At 47.5% G+C, this 13,340-nt stretch overlaps 1 protein-coding gene across 1 annotated transcript in view; it reads left to right on the forward strand.

Annotated features, from left to right (window-relative positions):
• Positions 1-5,609: 5,609 nt before the first annotated feature.
• The window catches only part of AACS (acetoacetyl-CoA synthetase), a 44,935-nt gene continuing 37,204 nt past the window's right edge, over positions 5,610-13,340 (forward strand). Inside the window, exons 1-2 of the mRNA XM_075110014.1 lie at positions 5,610-5,853; positions 9,126-9,229. Of these exons, the coding sequence (XP_074966115.1) occupies positions 5,736-5,853; positions 9,126-9,229 (222 nt within the window). The 5' untranslated portion in view covers positions 5,610-5,735. The remainder of the gene's footprint in view (positions 5,854-9,125; positions 9,230-13,340) is intronic.

The following is a 13,340-nucleotide window of genomic DNA, read 5'->3' on the forward strand; positions in this document are numbered from 1 at the left end:
CAAAGTTCTTGGACCCGGGATCCTCTCCTGAGGAGGTTTCAAGCCATTCGGCTGTCTGCCCGGGCTCTTGAGGCTCATCGCGACCCTTAGGGAGAATACAGCGAGCGGCCTCTCCCGCGTGGGTATCCCCCTCTGAGGAGACTCCCAGGTGCAATCCCCAAATGACAAAGAAACTGAATGTCAGAAAATGACAGCTTTTCAGTACGCTCTCAACTTCAGATCATGGGATTCTGAAGGACTCTGGTGTCCTTTACCCTTGAGAAACTACGCCCCAGAAGCACACGCTGAAATTCAGCACGCTTAATGGGGACTCCCTCTTCTGACACATTTTATGTTGATCTTTCCTGAGCAACCACGCCAATAAAAGACCAGTTGGGAAGCATAAATTAGACAATGTTATCAGCTCCTTCTGGGTAGTGAAATCCAGCCAGGATGTTAGCAGAGTGAAGTAAGAATCCCCGGGAGATAGAAAAGTACTTTATTGCCTTGGGAGTACATTCTGATTCATCGCTCATTGCCAGGAGCCTGAGTTAGACAAGATAGGAAGGCGACGATGGCAATATAAAACAGATCCATAGGTGCGTAGGGTAGATTCTGCACTGACTGATGACGTGAGCTGGGGCAGAAAATGTTTGCTAAATTGCCCGAGAGCAAGTTGAAGGCACGGGGACCCCAACACCCTCCCTGAGCCTCTGATTGTGCTGGAGAAGGTGGGGGCGGCCCACGGGCATCCCTGCGCACCCTCCAGGGGCTCCGTTCTGAAAATTACAGGGCAGAGCTCTGCTTTTCCTGGCTCTTCCTGGGGAGTTCCCGCAGGGTCCAGGGCACAGTTGGTAGCTCTGCCAGTTGCTGGAATAACTTAAGGATCTCTTTCCGATTGCGTACCCTGTGTCCTTGGTGTTTAAACCTCGTGGCTGGGCCTAAGCCCGGTTGCTGAGTAGTCAAGTAGACATCGAGAATACAGGCATCTTTGCTATGGCCTTTCTCCCAGTTTTGGTCTGGCCAAACCAGTTATTTTCACATTTAGCAGAACGGCCTGGACCTTTTAGCATTTATTTATACTTGGCCCTGAAAGGGTTGGGCCCAGATCCAGGAAGGTACTTAGGATCCTACTTAATTTCAGTAGGCTATAGGTTCTTTATATATTCATAAATAGTGCTTTCATTCTCTTTTAAGGTGTCTCTGCAATTGCTGATACATTAGCACCTGTATGTATTCTGAAGTCTCTATCTCATGCTCTTCCAGAACGGGTTGGTACCCGCTGACAGGCTTTTTTGAGGTTTCAGGTGATCTGCCCTCAGTGCCCACGCTGTATTTAGACTCCTGGCACATGGTAAAGCGGCCACTCTGGGGCATCGCTTGCATGTAAAAAACCCTGCGGTACAAAAACACAACTGCAATGTCGTGAAACAACGCGAGTGTTGTTTCCTGTGCCAGTTTCAATTCTTCGATTTGCTTCCAGTTGGCATGGCCTTCTCTGGGTCCCCTTGTGCTGCTTCTGGTCCAACGGGTCTTGTTTCGGTGCATTTGGGGACGTTCCTATTTCTTGACGTGAGTTTCCGTCGTGGGATCCCCCTCAAAGTCACTTCTGCAAAATGCTTGTTGATTCTTTCCATCTGTTCTTCACAGAGGCTCAGAGGCCCATGTCAGTGGCTGCCTTCAGAAGCCTGCGCTCAGGGTTGTCCTTCAGATGAGGTCAGGAAAATCTGGGAACCTTCCCTGGTATTTAATTGATTTCCTGACCTGTCTCAATGAGCCTATTCCAGGTACGTTCATCTCTCCAAATCCACAGCTCTTATGAAATGACACAGTATTTCACCCTTCTCGTTTAAATAAATGAAATCATGTCTGCTCAAAGAATACATTGCATCATGGCATGAAATATTGATCTGAACCACACCGAACTTTTTATTTAGAACAACTGTGAGGTTTCTAGAAAGATCCTCTGATGAAGATTTTACAGTAGAGAAGAAGCATGAGTGTACTTCTCTCTTTCCTGATCTGAACCAGAAACTGCCTGAGATGTCTTACTGGGATATAGGGATTTGAGAACAGCCTGAACAGTATGTAGAATTAATTGGGGTCTTCTAGATGCCAACATTTTAGCAGATCATAGTGTTCTCTCTTTTTAGATAATTTTCATGCTGAAAAAAATGGTGCAGCCTTAAAGAAAGCCAACTGGTGTTATGGTGGACCCGCCCTTAACCTCATTGACCCTTATTTTTATGCCTTTGCTTCATGTCACAGCCTCAGCTTGTCATAGCTGATCGCTTTATGACCTCTTGTCATTTTAGGCCTTTCCTCTTCATGTTTTGCTGCTAGCTCTGTGAGGTTTTTCTTGCAATGTGTCACTGCCTCTCTTCTTCTTTTTCCCTTTTCCATTTCTGTCTTCTTCCTTTTCTGCAAATGCTTTTGATTTTGATTCTGGTTACTTGTACTCCTGACACCATGTAAAGCTTGCAGAGATGATGGATGTCAAATGAGCCAGAAGTTTCTTATTCGTATACAGACTCATGAACCAGCCAGTGGCCACTCTGAATATAGGATATTTTAAAACTTTCCAAAACCTTTAGATGTCCTCACCTGGGTGTGGGATCAATGGAGCGCAGTCAGGCCTCAGCACACTGCACAGATTGCCGTGAGCTATTACTACGAAACTTTCATCTGACAGGTCAATGCATTTCATCACTCGTTTTAATTTCACAGACTAACTGCAGATTAGTTACCCACAAACAAGGTAGTGCCATCATCATCATTACTGTTAATCGTTTCTGAAGCACCTTTTGAAGGGCCCCTAACCTAATCTAAAGCATAAAACATGATTTAATTTTTAACCTATTATTACTATTAGGTATAAAGCAAGGCTTAAAAAGATTTGAAAATGGCCCATTCCAATTAATCTTAGTCAGGCTGTTATCCTCCAGCTATCCTCATCTAGCCTCCAAACTATTTTTAGTAGTCACTGCAGTCCTCTTGATGCCCATTTTCTCATTAAAGGCTTGTTTAATTTTCCTTTTTTCTTCCCATTTTTCCAAAGTCACTTCTGAAATAAGAGGAAAACGTTTTGGATAAAGAAAAACTGCAATCAAGGTGAGGAACATGGAGGCATGACCAATTCTAAATTAGGTTGCAATAGCAGAACTGCTGTTAATAAATGAGAAGGTCTGTCAGGCTTCCCTAAAACTCCAACTTTTATCACCAAATTCCCAGTGTGCCCCTTCCTTCCCAAACAGTAAGCGGGTCAGTCCATTTTAAACTATGCCTTTTCCAGCTGTGAGAGGATTTTTGGGTCCCTTCTCAGGTGATCTGCCTGCGCATTTTCTTTGTAGATGCAGAGGTTGCTCCGGGTGGAGGGAAGCTGCCGGTTTACTGCTGCTTTTTCCTTACACTGCACAACATCGGCACCACCGAGCCGCCGCGCCCGGGTGCGCCTCAGCGCGGAGGGGACGCACCGAGGGACCCCACCCCCTCCCGCCGAGCAGGATGAGAGCTCCCCCTCGATTGGGCACACCTCCTTCTGAGGCGATCGTTCACTGGTCGATCGAGAAGAGGGCTCGAGCAACCTCCTGTCCAATTGGTTCTTCGTGGTGTCAGCTTTTCCGCCGTCAGCCCAGCCATGAGGAGAGCGGGCTCTGGGCTGATGTGGGGCCAGGCACGCGGCAGCCAATCAGGCGCGGCGCCGTCACGGCCGCCGTGCGCCGCGCGGGATCCGTCCGCAGCGCGGGCCCGCCCGCTCCCAGCCCGCCTGAGGGGCGTCGGCGCGCAGGGCTCGGCTGACGCCCTCCGGGGCCGAGAGGCTGGCGCTGCGGCCCCCGCGGAGCCAGGGGTGGGCGGAGGGAGGGAGCGAGCGACGGCGGGGTGAAAATGGGAAATGAGAGGAGCGGCTTAGTGGTGACAGGCTCACCAGGTGTTTGCCTCAGGTGTAGTTCTGGGAGAACTGGCGAAAACTCGACCCAAAGCTCGGCTTCATGCCCCAGAGCAGGACAGGCGATATATCAATGCGGGGTAAATAACAGCGGAGGGTGAGGGCGGCTGGGGAACACGCTGCGGCCTGGGAGGTCCCGAGCAGGGGGCCAGAGGCAGTTGCTCTGGTGGAATCTGACCCTGAGAGCTGCAGCGCAATGCTTTGTGTCCCGAGCTGGTGTATACACCCACATTGGTTAACGCTTTGTTGTTGTAATGTCCTCACAACCCAAAGGGCAAAAATTAAAAGTTAGCTTTTCCCTGGGCATGCAGAGAGATGGAGTGTGTTTTCTCCACCACGGGCCGGGCTCCCGGAGCACGCGTCTTTGTCCCGGGGCTCTGGCAGGGTGTCGGTGCCACGGGCGTCACGGCTCCGCTGACCTCTCCGAGCCCCGCTGCCAAGGCAGGGCAGGTGTGTAAAGGCCGGTGGTGTGTCCCGATTCCCTCCCCGGCCCCTCCAAGTCCTCTAGGCTCTGGAGAGAGTCATTTAAAAATACGCTATACATAAAGTCTTTCTTGAGGCAAATGAAAACAGCAGGATTGTTCAAACCGTGTTGCCGTGACCTGCGAATTTCACAAAGTAGTTGTATTCCAGTAGCACAGAAATCTAAATGCAATTAATAGTATACTGCTACCTAGTATGTACATTTTACTTTTGTATTTACACTGTACGCCTGTATGATTTACCATCAAACTTGTATTTTTTCAGGCATCTATGAATTAGAAGGGAAATCGTGACCTTGAAAATAAGTTACGTAAGCAGCATGTATATATGGCGACTTATATGTTGTTATTAAGTACTTCATTACCACCACTTCTCGGCTAAAACCGACTGTTGCAACATTAGCGGTTGTCAGTGAGAGGCAGCCCTCAGGTTTTGAAAGAAAAGAAGCAATCGATTTTAATCCAAGGTGCAGAGAACGTTACAAAAGCGTGACTGGGATAGCGGGGCTGTGGAGAAACACCTTTCTTGCCTCGTTATTGGGTCAAAGACATTTCAGCCAGGGCTTCTTCAGAGCTCGCTGGGGAAAAAGGAAAGTAAAGTGACAGCAGTTGTGCAGAGGTCGCGTGAGAGGTGTGAAGCGATGGCTCCCTGGCGGTGTCGACAGCGCGTTCGATGACCTTTGGAGGTGGCCGGGACGCAAGCGGCGGCTCCGGGCCCTCGGCTGCCGGCAGGGGATGGCCCCGGTGCCACAGGACCCCGCCGCCGCGGGGGCACGGGTGGGATCCTGTCACAAACCGGTAGTTCAACAAAATCCCGCGGTGGGATTCCTGTCAGGGTGGGGGGGACACACAGAAGGCGGTCACTCGGCGGGAGGGCCCGGGGGTCGCTGCCGCCTGAGGTAACAGACCGTCCCGTCAGGGAGAGGCTGGGCCCCACCGCCGTGAGGGGCCTCGCCGCGGTCCCGAGGGAAGCCGGAGGGCCACGACACCCCCCACCCCCACTGCCGCCCTCCAGGCGGGGACCGCTGGGGCAGTGGCGGGGCCGCGCCACCGACCCACCCCTCCCCCGGAGCCCCGCTGCCCTCGCCGCCCCCTCGGCGGGCGCTCTTTTCTCGCCGGCGGAAGGTTACGGAGTGATGCGAATGGGCAGGGCAGGGCTGGGGTGGGATGGGCTGGGCTCGGCGGCCCTTAAAGCGCTGCGCCCGGAGGAGGCGCCCCGCAGTCAGTGCCGAGGGGCCGCGGCGGGAGGCGGGGAGCCTGCCGGGTCGGTACCCGCCGGAGGGGGGTGCGTGTCGGTTGCTCGCTCGCTTTGGTCGTTTGCCGCCGCCATGTCCCGCGAGCCCGAGATCATGGAGTCGCAGGTGATGTGGGAGCCTGACACGAAGCGCAACACCCACATGGACAGGTTCCGCGCCGCCGTGGCCAGCAGCTGCGGGCTCCGCCTGGGTGAGCGCCGGGCGGGGGCGGGCGGGCAGCGCCCTGGTGGGGAGGCCCTCTGGCTCTGCTCGGGGCCGTGCTCCGGCTGCGGGGGCCGGCGGGGCTCTACTTCCCCGGGCAGGGCTGCGGGCCGTCCGTCTGCCCTTCCCCTGGAGAGGGGTCGGGCCGCCCCGGCACCCCCCGGGGCGGGAGGGGGCACCGAGGTCCGGGCTGCGAGTGGGATGCTCTGCCTGTGCCTCGGGCAGAGGCCTGCGGTGCAGCGTCCCTGAAGGCACACGCCGCTGGGAAATGGAACAGCCGTATCTGTTCCTGGTGCTGCTGTTAGGTGTCAGCCCGGGCGGCGTTGGTACCTGCTGTGTGCCCCTGAGTGCTCCTGTGCAGAGCCGAGGCCGTGCTGCAGGGGTTTCCCGGGGAGAGCAGCAGTACTGAAGTGACTTAGTGTTTTAGGGGAGTGCGGGAAGGGAGGGGTCACTGCCGTCATGGCTGGGAGGTTAATGTAAGCCTTAATATAGTGCTTTAACAACGTATGCATGGGAGACTGGAGTTAAGGCATGATTGCAGCTTCATCTTTGTGAAGAATATGTCTTTGTAACTTCTGAGTATGCTGGGAAGTGAGAGATGATGCATAAGTTGGTTCAGTGATGGAAACCGAGGTGTCTTGCTATGCATCTGTCTGAGCTTTTGACCTTTAAGCTCTGCTTCATGCTCATTCAGAAATACCTATATGGCTGTGAATAGGTGTGTGGTTCTCTGACTTAGAAACAACCTGTCAACTTTTAATTTAGCCCTGCTTTGAACAGGGGGTTGGACCTCCAGGTGCATCTCTCAGCCCAGCTTGTTCTGGTTTTTCAATGCCAGCTAACTGTAGGTGGTGTCCCCAGGGTATTGGGAGTCAGCAGCGCTGGCTGTGTGGGCTCATTCACATCATGAACCAGGTAGACTTCAGTGCCTGTAGGGATCAAACCCTCCAGTTCCCACTAACTTGCTTTATGCCATCCATTCTCCCTAAGTATTTGGGGACCAGGTTGCTTGTGTAGCTCTCTTGTAATCATGTGTCTGATGGGGGATGGAGGGAGTAGTTTTGGCAAGTGGCCTGACAAGTTTGTCAGTCCAGTATAAATGTGTGGTGTAAGCAGAGGCATTCTGGAGTGGTAGCAAGGTATCTGGTGCTCTTAGCGGTTCATGGCTGGAAAATTTTGTGTCTTGATTGGGAACTTCATATGTGGGCAAACCAGGTCACTAGTCTGACTGCTGGGAGGTTTCCCGTTTGAACACGAATGTATAGTATCTAACTCTCCTGTTCTTAGCTACTACAGGATTTTTAGCTAACTCCTGAGGGGAAATGTCCTGTAGCTGGTACTCATATGATCAAGACTGAATGCAGTTTCACATGGGCTGCCCATGTTTGTGGCTGTAACAACAGAACTTTTTTTCACCCCATTTTGAAATGGCTATCTCCAGTTAAAAGTGGATTCCTGTGCATATATAGAAACCTTTGTCAACTTCCATTAGTTTTGAACTGATGTTCATTGGTCTGTGTGCTATTCAACAACCAAGAATGGGTTCTTTATGTAACATCAAGATGTGGACTGACTGAGGAGAGCTAAGGGCAATGTAACTCTTTAAACAGCATGGCTCTGTCCAACCCTGAAAATACAGTAACAAGATGCAATGTCTAACTGCTGAATAACAGGTCTGTGCCCCCAAGGACTTGTATGCTGAAGCTTATTTGAGGACAAACTGTATAGACAGGACAGAACAAACTGTTCATACTGTAAGAATTCAAATTATTTGTGACTTGTAGCTTTTTGCATTTGTCAAAGGGTTCAGAGCATATGTTACAACTGGTTTTTGAAGGAGGAGATGGAAGCTTTCCTTTGGTGAAGTCTTATCCCCACACCAGCTGATGTGCAGTGTACAGAAGAGTGAAGGGTAATTTGGGTGGAGTGTAAAAAAGGGTAGGTAGGAGGCAGAGACTGAGGCAACATGTAGCAAAAGCTGAGTTATGGAGAAGAGTCTTTGCCTTGGCTCCTACTATGTCAGTAATACCTAGGGAGTAATCCCACACTGATGGAAAAGATTGAGTGGAATAAGATGTGGAAGGGACAGACTGGGTGGGGAAGCAGCTGTAGTGATCAAGTGTGAGTAACAGTGTAGAGATGCTTTTGTATGTTTTTATCTCATAAAGCTGGAAGATGTCCTCTTGTAGGAAGAAGAGGCAAAGATGATTTCTGAAGTAATCAGTTGGATGACAGGATGACAAACCAAAGATAATTGGAGAAAATGACTTCAAGTGTTTAGCTGAAAGCATCAAATAGGAAACAGTTGGCAGAGCAGGAAACTGTTACTACTGCCACTGATGGCAGATACTAATGTTTAATTTGGCTGTTGGCACAGCTTCAGACAGCATGGACATGACTTGGGAATGTCACTGAAGCTGGTGATGAGAAATCAGCTTCAGTTACTCAACCTAAAACATATTCAGTTATTTACATGTTAAATTTCAGTATTTAGTTTGAATTGGGTGTTTTGGTATGCATTCCTCATGTTACTTTATCTCTCTCAATCATGTAAGACACAAACTGCTGATTTCCATGTGTTTAATGCCAGGTCATGGTTTTAATTTCTAGCTACTAAACATCTTGTTTCCCTTCATTCATGCTGTTTTAGCATGAAAAGGTAAGCTGCAATCTGTTAGACCCCTTATTTATTGAGGAATAATGCATGCTTCCTTTGTAACAATGCTGTTGATAGTTAGAAATGGAGTGCCTCTAATATCTGTGTTACGATGCTATCAGGGGTCTTTGGTGCTGGACTGGAACCGTACAGCAGATAGCTCTTGTCAGGAAGACTTGTTTATCTTTTGCTGTATGAAAGCATCATGTTGGTGATATGATGGGGGTGCAGGTGTCAGCAAGCAGGATTCTGTCCTGCTGTCAATCTTCAGTTTCATTAATGGGGGGGTGGGGTGTAGAAGTTTTGCTGTTGGGGGTGTAGATGTTGCACAGAGTTATTAGAAAAGGTCCTTATGCCTGTGGTGGCAAATGGCTTGTAACAGGCAGGTGAAATGATGGTGTCTGTTCAGGTGTTCAAGTAGACTATTTCTGTTGATGCCATGGTTGCTTGCCTCAAACACAGAACTGATATACTCTGATCAGTTTCATCTTACTGGTTGTTTTAGCCGCACATTTTCTTTATGTGGGATAACCCTAATTGTAGTTTGTCTAAATTCCTGTAATTCTCTGCATAATTCTCTGCTAACAGATATCCATTACTTCTAGCCAACTACGATGACTTATACCAGTGGTCAGTGGAATCCTACTCAGACTTCTGGGCAGAATTCTGGAAGTACAGTAACATCATATGCTCTCGCCTGTATGATGAGGTAAGTCAGTTTTTATCTTAAACAGTCAAGTGCAATGCAAGGGGGAGATAAGCCAGTTGTACAGTCAATCTCGACCTGTTCCTGGAACCTTTGCAAGTGATGTGAAGAATCTGTCAAGCGTATAGTCCAGTACTTCCTGGTGTGGTGGGTGGTGGTGGTCTGTTGCGGATACACTTTAGCACAGTGAAATCTTCAAGTTCTATTGTCCTAAACAATTCTGCTGTAGTGTCATTGTGGTCATGTGCTCTCGCATACCTTGGCAATCCTGGCTGCTTGTGAGGAGTCTACCGATATGCTGCCTTCTGCTTTAGAATTATGCTGGTGGAATATCATCTTGGTTTTGTAAATGGTGGCATGTGGTCAAGTTCATGTTTATGTTCCCTGTGTCAGCTTACCTGATAAACACACTTGTTCCACTCTGTTTTTGTAGAACTGGTTATGGAAGTCTCTGCAATCAGATGTAGGCTTGAAATATCTCTGAGGCAATGCTAGTGGTTGAACACAATCGCAGGTAGAATACCAGACTGTGCCCCAGTGTTGCTTTGAGATAAAGGTGACTTTGAAGCTCTTGAAAGTGGAGGGCAAAGCTGGAGGCCTGGTACAGTCCTGGTGTAGGATATCAACATCACCCTGTGGTTTTCCATCTGAGGAAGATGGACTAATTACTTCAAAAGCTTGATGCATAAGAACCTTCCTGGGACTTAGCAGAGAGTGGACTAGACTTGTATCTTAATCCCTGGAGGCCATCTGTTCCAAGAGCACTCAGAGTACTGGCAGCTCTGCAGAGGGAACTGGTAAGTTTCTTTTGCCTTTTCCTGTCTTAGAAACTTATGTACTGCATGCTATGATAGATCAAGTGCTTCCTCCTGGTGTGAAACTCTGAGCTCAGGTGTCTTAATGTGACCGGCCCTTTAGAGAGAATCCAGGAAGAATGTAAGAACTAGCCTGCTTTTTGAAGTGTGTACTCTGCAGACTGTAAACACTTAGTCTTCTGGGTTTTTTTTCTGTAGATAGTATCCAAATACAACCTTGCCAGATTTTGAACTACTGTCTATTTTTCTACATATTCTGTGCTGTTCGCAAGGCTATTTTTCTAAATTTCCACATGAATGCAAATTGTCCTGAGCAAGTAGTTCAGAGGAGCTGTTTTGTACCCTTGTGTCTGTACTGAGCAAGCTGGACAGTAACACTTGTTCTCTTGCTTTACAGGACTGGCACTCCTGGAAGTCTGTCCCTCCAGACACCACCAATGGCTGGTGAACTGGAAGGGAGACTGAAGCAGGTGATGGTGGCCTAAAAAAGCATGTTTCCAGAGGATGACAAGCAAGAAAATGAGGATGTCTGGGAAGGCTTTAACTAGACTGCTTGTGAGCTTCTGGGCTCCACATGCCTATTCTACAAGGGTCTTGCTGTAATGTTGGATCTTAAAACAGGAAAGGCAGAGTCAGCTGATAGACAAGTACTCCAGAAGATACTTGACTCACTCTTTATGGACCTTGGTGTTTGCTGACACTAAGGGAAAGCTAGAGGCATAGAGTCAGCTTTAAGGCTTGTCTCCAGCTTTTCTGAGCCTTGAAGCTGACTTGCTGTTAGTCCTTACCCTTGGCACACTTCTGTTGTGTGCAGGAGGAAAGGCTGGTCACAGTACCTGAGCTGTTCTGTGGTAGCTAAAGAGCTGAAAATTTTGATTTGAAGTGTCTTAGAACTTGATCCTTGCTGCTTGTTGGCAGCAAGCATTATGCTTTGAGGAAAAAAAATTTTTTTGTGTACTGGAGTTGGCTCCTTTGTTCCTAGCCAGTGAAACAGCTTCTACTTTCACAGGTCTTTGTAAGAAAAATAAAATTTTATGTATATATAATACAGGTACCAAGTGTTTTATTAAACTTAGTAAAGGTTTTGCATAGTTCATGTAGATGCGCTGTGTAACACTATAGGAGTGGATGACCGTATCACTTCTGAAAAGAACAAAGTTACTTGCAGTGTACAAAGCTGTCCTGGCTTGGCAGTACTGGCGTTGTTTTGTCAAGTTGCAAGTAGCTGTTGATTTTAAATGAGGAATGTAGTCCAGTTTATTTCTTTCTGCTACAAGAAGTACCTGGCAGCTGTTCCTGTGGAGTGACTGCTTTGAGCATTCAGATATATCTGCTGTCTAGCTTTTCAAGAGGCATGCTCTTTAGCTCTTTGGGTCATACAGAACATCACATGTACCTCAGACAGAATCCTTGCCTTACTTGTAGTAATGGTGAGATTCATCCTCCAAGGTATAGTCTCTGCTGAGGGTAGGCAGAATCTCTGGGGTGTGATAATGCAGGTTATAGCACGACTAGCAAACCACTTCAAGGAGGGAAATGCAGTAGAGGTGTGGACAGAGGATATTGCTGATTTGATGCTTATTCATAGCCACTGAAGCTTGGGAAGTGGTCACTGATGAGCTGCTGTGAAGAGCAATTGTAGAGCAGGAGCCGGTGGCGTGGGGCTACAGGTGATACTTGGCATGTTCCTTAAACCACACAAATTGGCCTCGTATGCCTCAGTGCTGCTGTGGGTAGGAGTGAAGCCTTACTCATTTAATGAGGACTGTATTCAGCAGTACTGTAGACAGCACTTCTTTCCCTTCCTTGTAGTCTTGCTGAGCATTTGTTAGGACTGTATGAAGTGAAAGGCTTGTTGCAAAGTTCTGCATTTGAAGGCTTGCTAGAACTGGGATCTTTCTCCAAATTAGCATACCTTGAGTTTCTGTTGCTTGCTGAGAACTTTCCTCTAAGGGAGAGATTAAGTTGTTCATATAATGAAGTAGCTATACCAAAGATTTGCCTTGACTAGGAGTCATAGCTGTTTCTGAGTAGAAAGTAATGGAGCATCAAGTATGTGAGGCCGGCACCTTACGCTAGTGGAGCTCTTCAAAGGGGTATTCCACTTCAGGAAAAATAGGACTATATTAGATCTTGTCCTAGAAAACGCTGAAAACATCCTGCTTGCTTTTCTTCAAGCTAAGGAAGTTGGTAATTAGTCAGTTTTAAGAGTGGCTTCTAATTACTGCAATAAGGTATGTCGGTATAAAAATATTTCTGCAGCCTGAGTTGATAGATTGTGAATGCTGTAACTCAGTTCTAGCAAAGAAATAGCCTTGAGTTCCCCTTTTTTTTTAGAAAATTCATTTGAAATAAAGTAATACAGTAGACCATTTCCACATGAGCTTTAACTTCTCTAAAAAATTAATTTTAGGATTGCCTCCAGTAATATATATACTGCACATCTCAAAGCACAAAAATACTGGGTTTTCTGGAATAGGAGGTATTTTGAGTTCTATCTGGCTTTCAGAAGGCCCTTTTACTTGGTCCAAAAGAATGCTGTTTCTCTAATGCATGTACAGTCTCTGAGAGAACCTGAGGGTATAAACTGAAACTTTCAAAAACATAACTACAAAATTTCAATTTAAAGACTGCAAAATACATATGCGCTGCTGGGCAGCTGAAGCTCTAAACAGTGGGGCATTTCAGATGGAATTTATAGACCTTTGTGGCTAATGTTAAGGGATTCTTTACCACTGTTAAAGATATGACCTTAACTGTGACTTACCAAGGGATAATTTAATATTTTGAGGTTTAATTAGTTCAAGATGGGAGGAAGATGTTTCAGCTGAACCTATTTTTGTGACTTCATTGGATTTTTCCATTATTTGTGTGTCTCAGTCCTAAATGGGGAATTACTTAATATAGGCTTATGAGGTTGTTGAAACCCCTTTTTAGAAAACAGCAAATCAAGGATGGTAGAAATGTGTACTCTGACAGTTTGTGATCAATATTTGTTAGTTGCAGAGGTTAGTAGCACTATTTCTGCACTTTGGATGAAGCTGTGGGGTACTTAAATGTTTATTGCAACTCAATTCTGAAAAAAAAGGACAATTGGAATGAAAAGCTTGAACTCTTTACATTTGACTGCACAGGTCGCTTATTTAGCCTAGGGTTAATCTGAATTACCATTGTCTAAGTCCCTGATGTTGGTCTCTGTACTTTGTGACTCATGTTGGGGAAAACTAGGTACTCACACCTTCCTATGCTTTCATCTTCCTAAGAGGGAGGCTGGAGTGCATGGCCTGGTAGAGAGCTAC

Source organism: Phalacrocorax aristotelis, chromosome 15, assembly GCF_949628215.1.
Source record: "Phalacrocorax aristotelis chromosome 15, bGulAri2.1, whole genome shotgun sequence".
Lineage (NCBI taxonomy): Eukaryota > Metazoa > Chordata > Aves > Suliformes > Phalacrocoracidae > Phalacrocorax > Phalacrocorax aristotelis.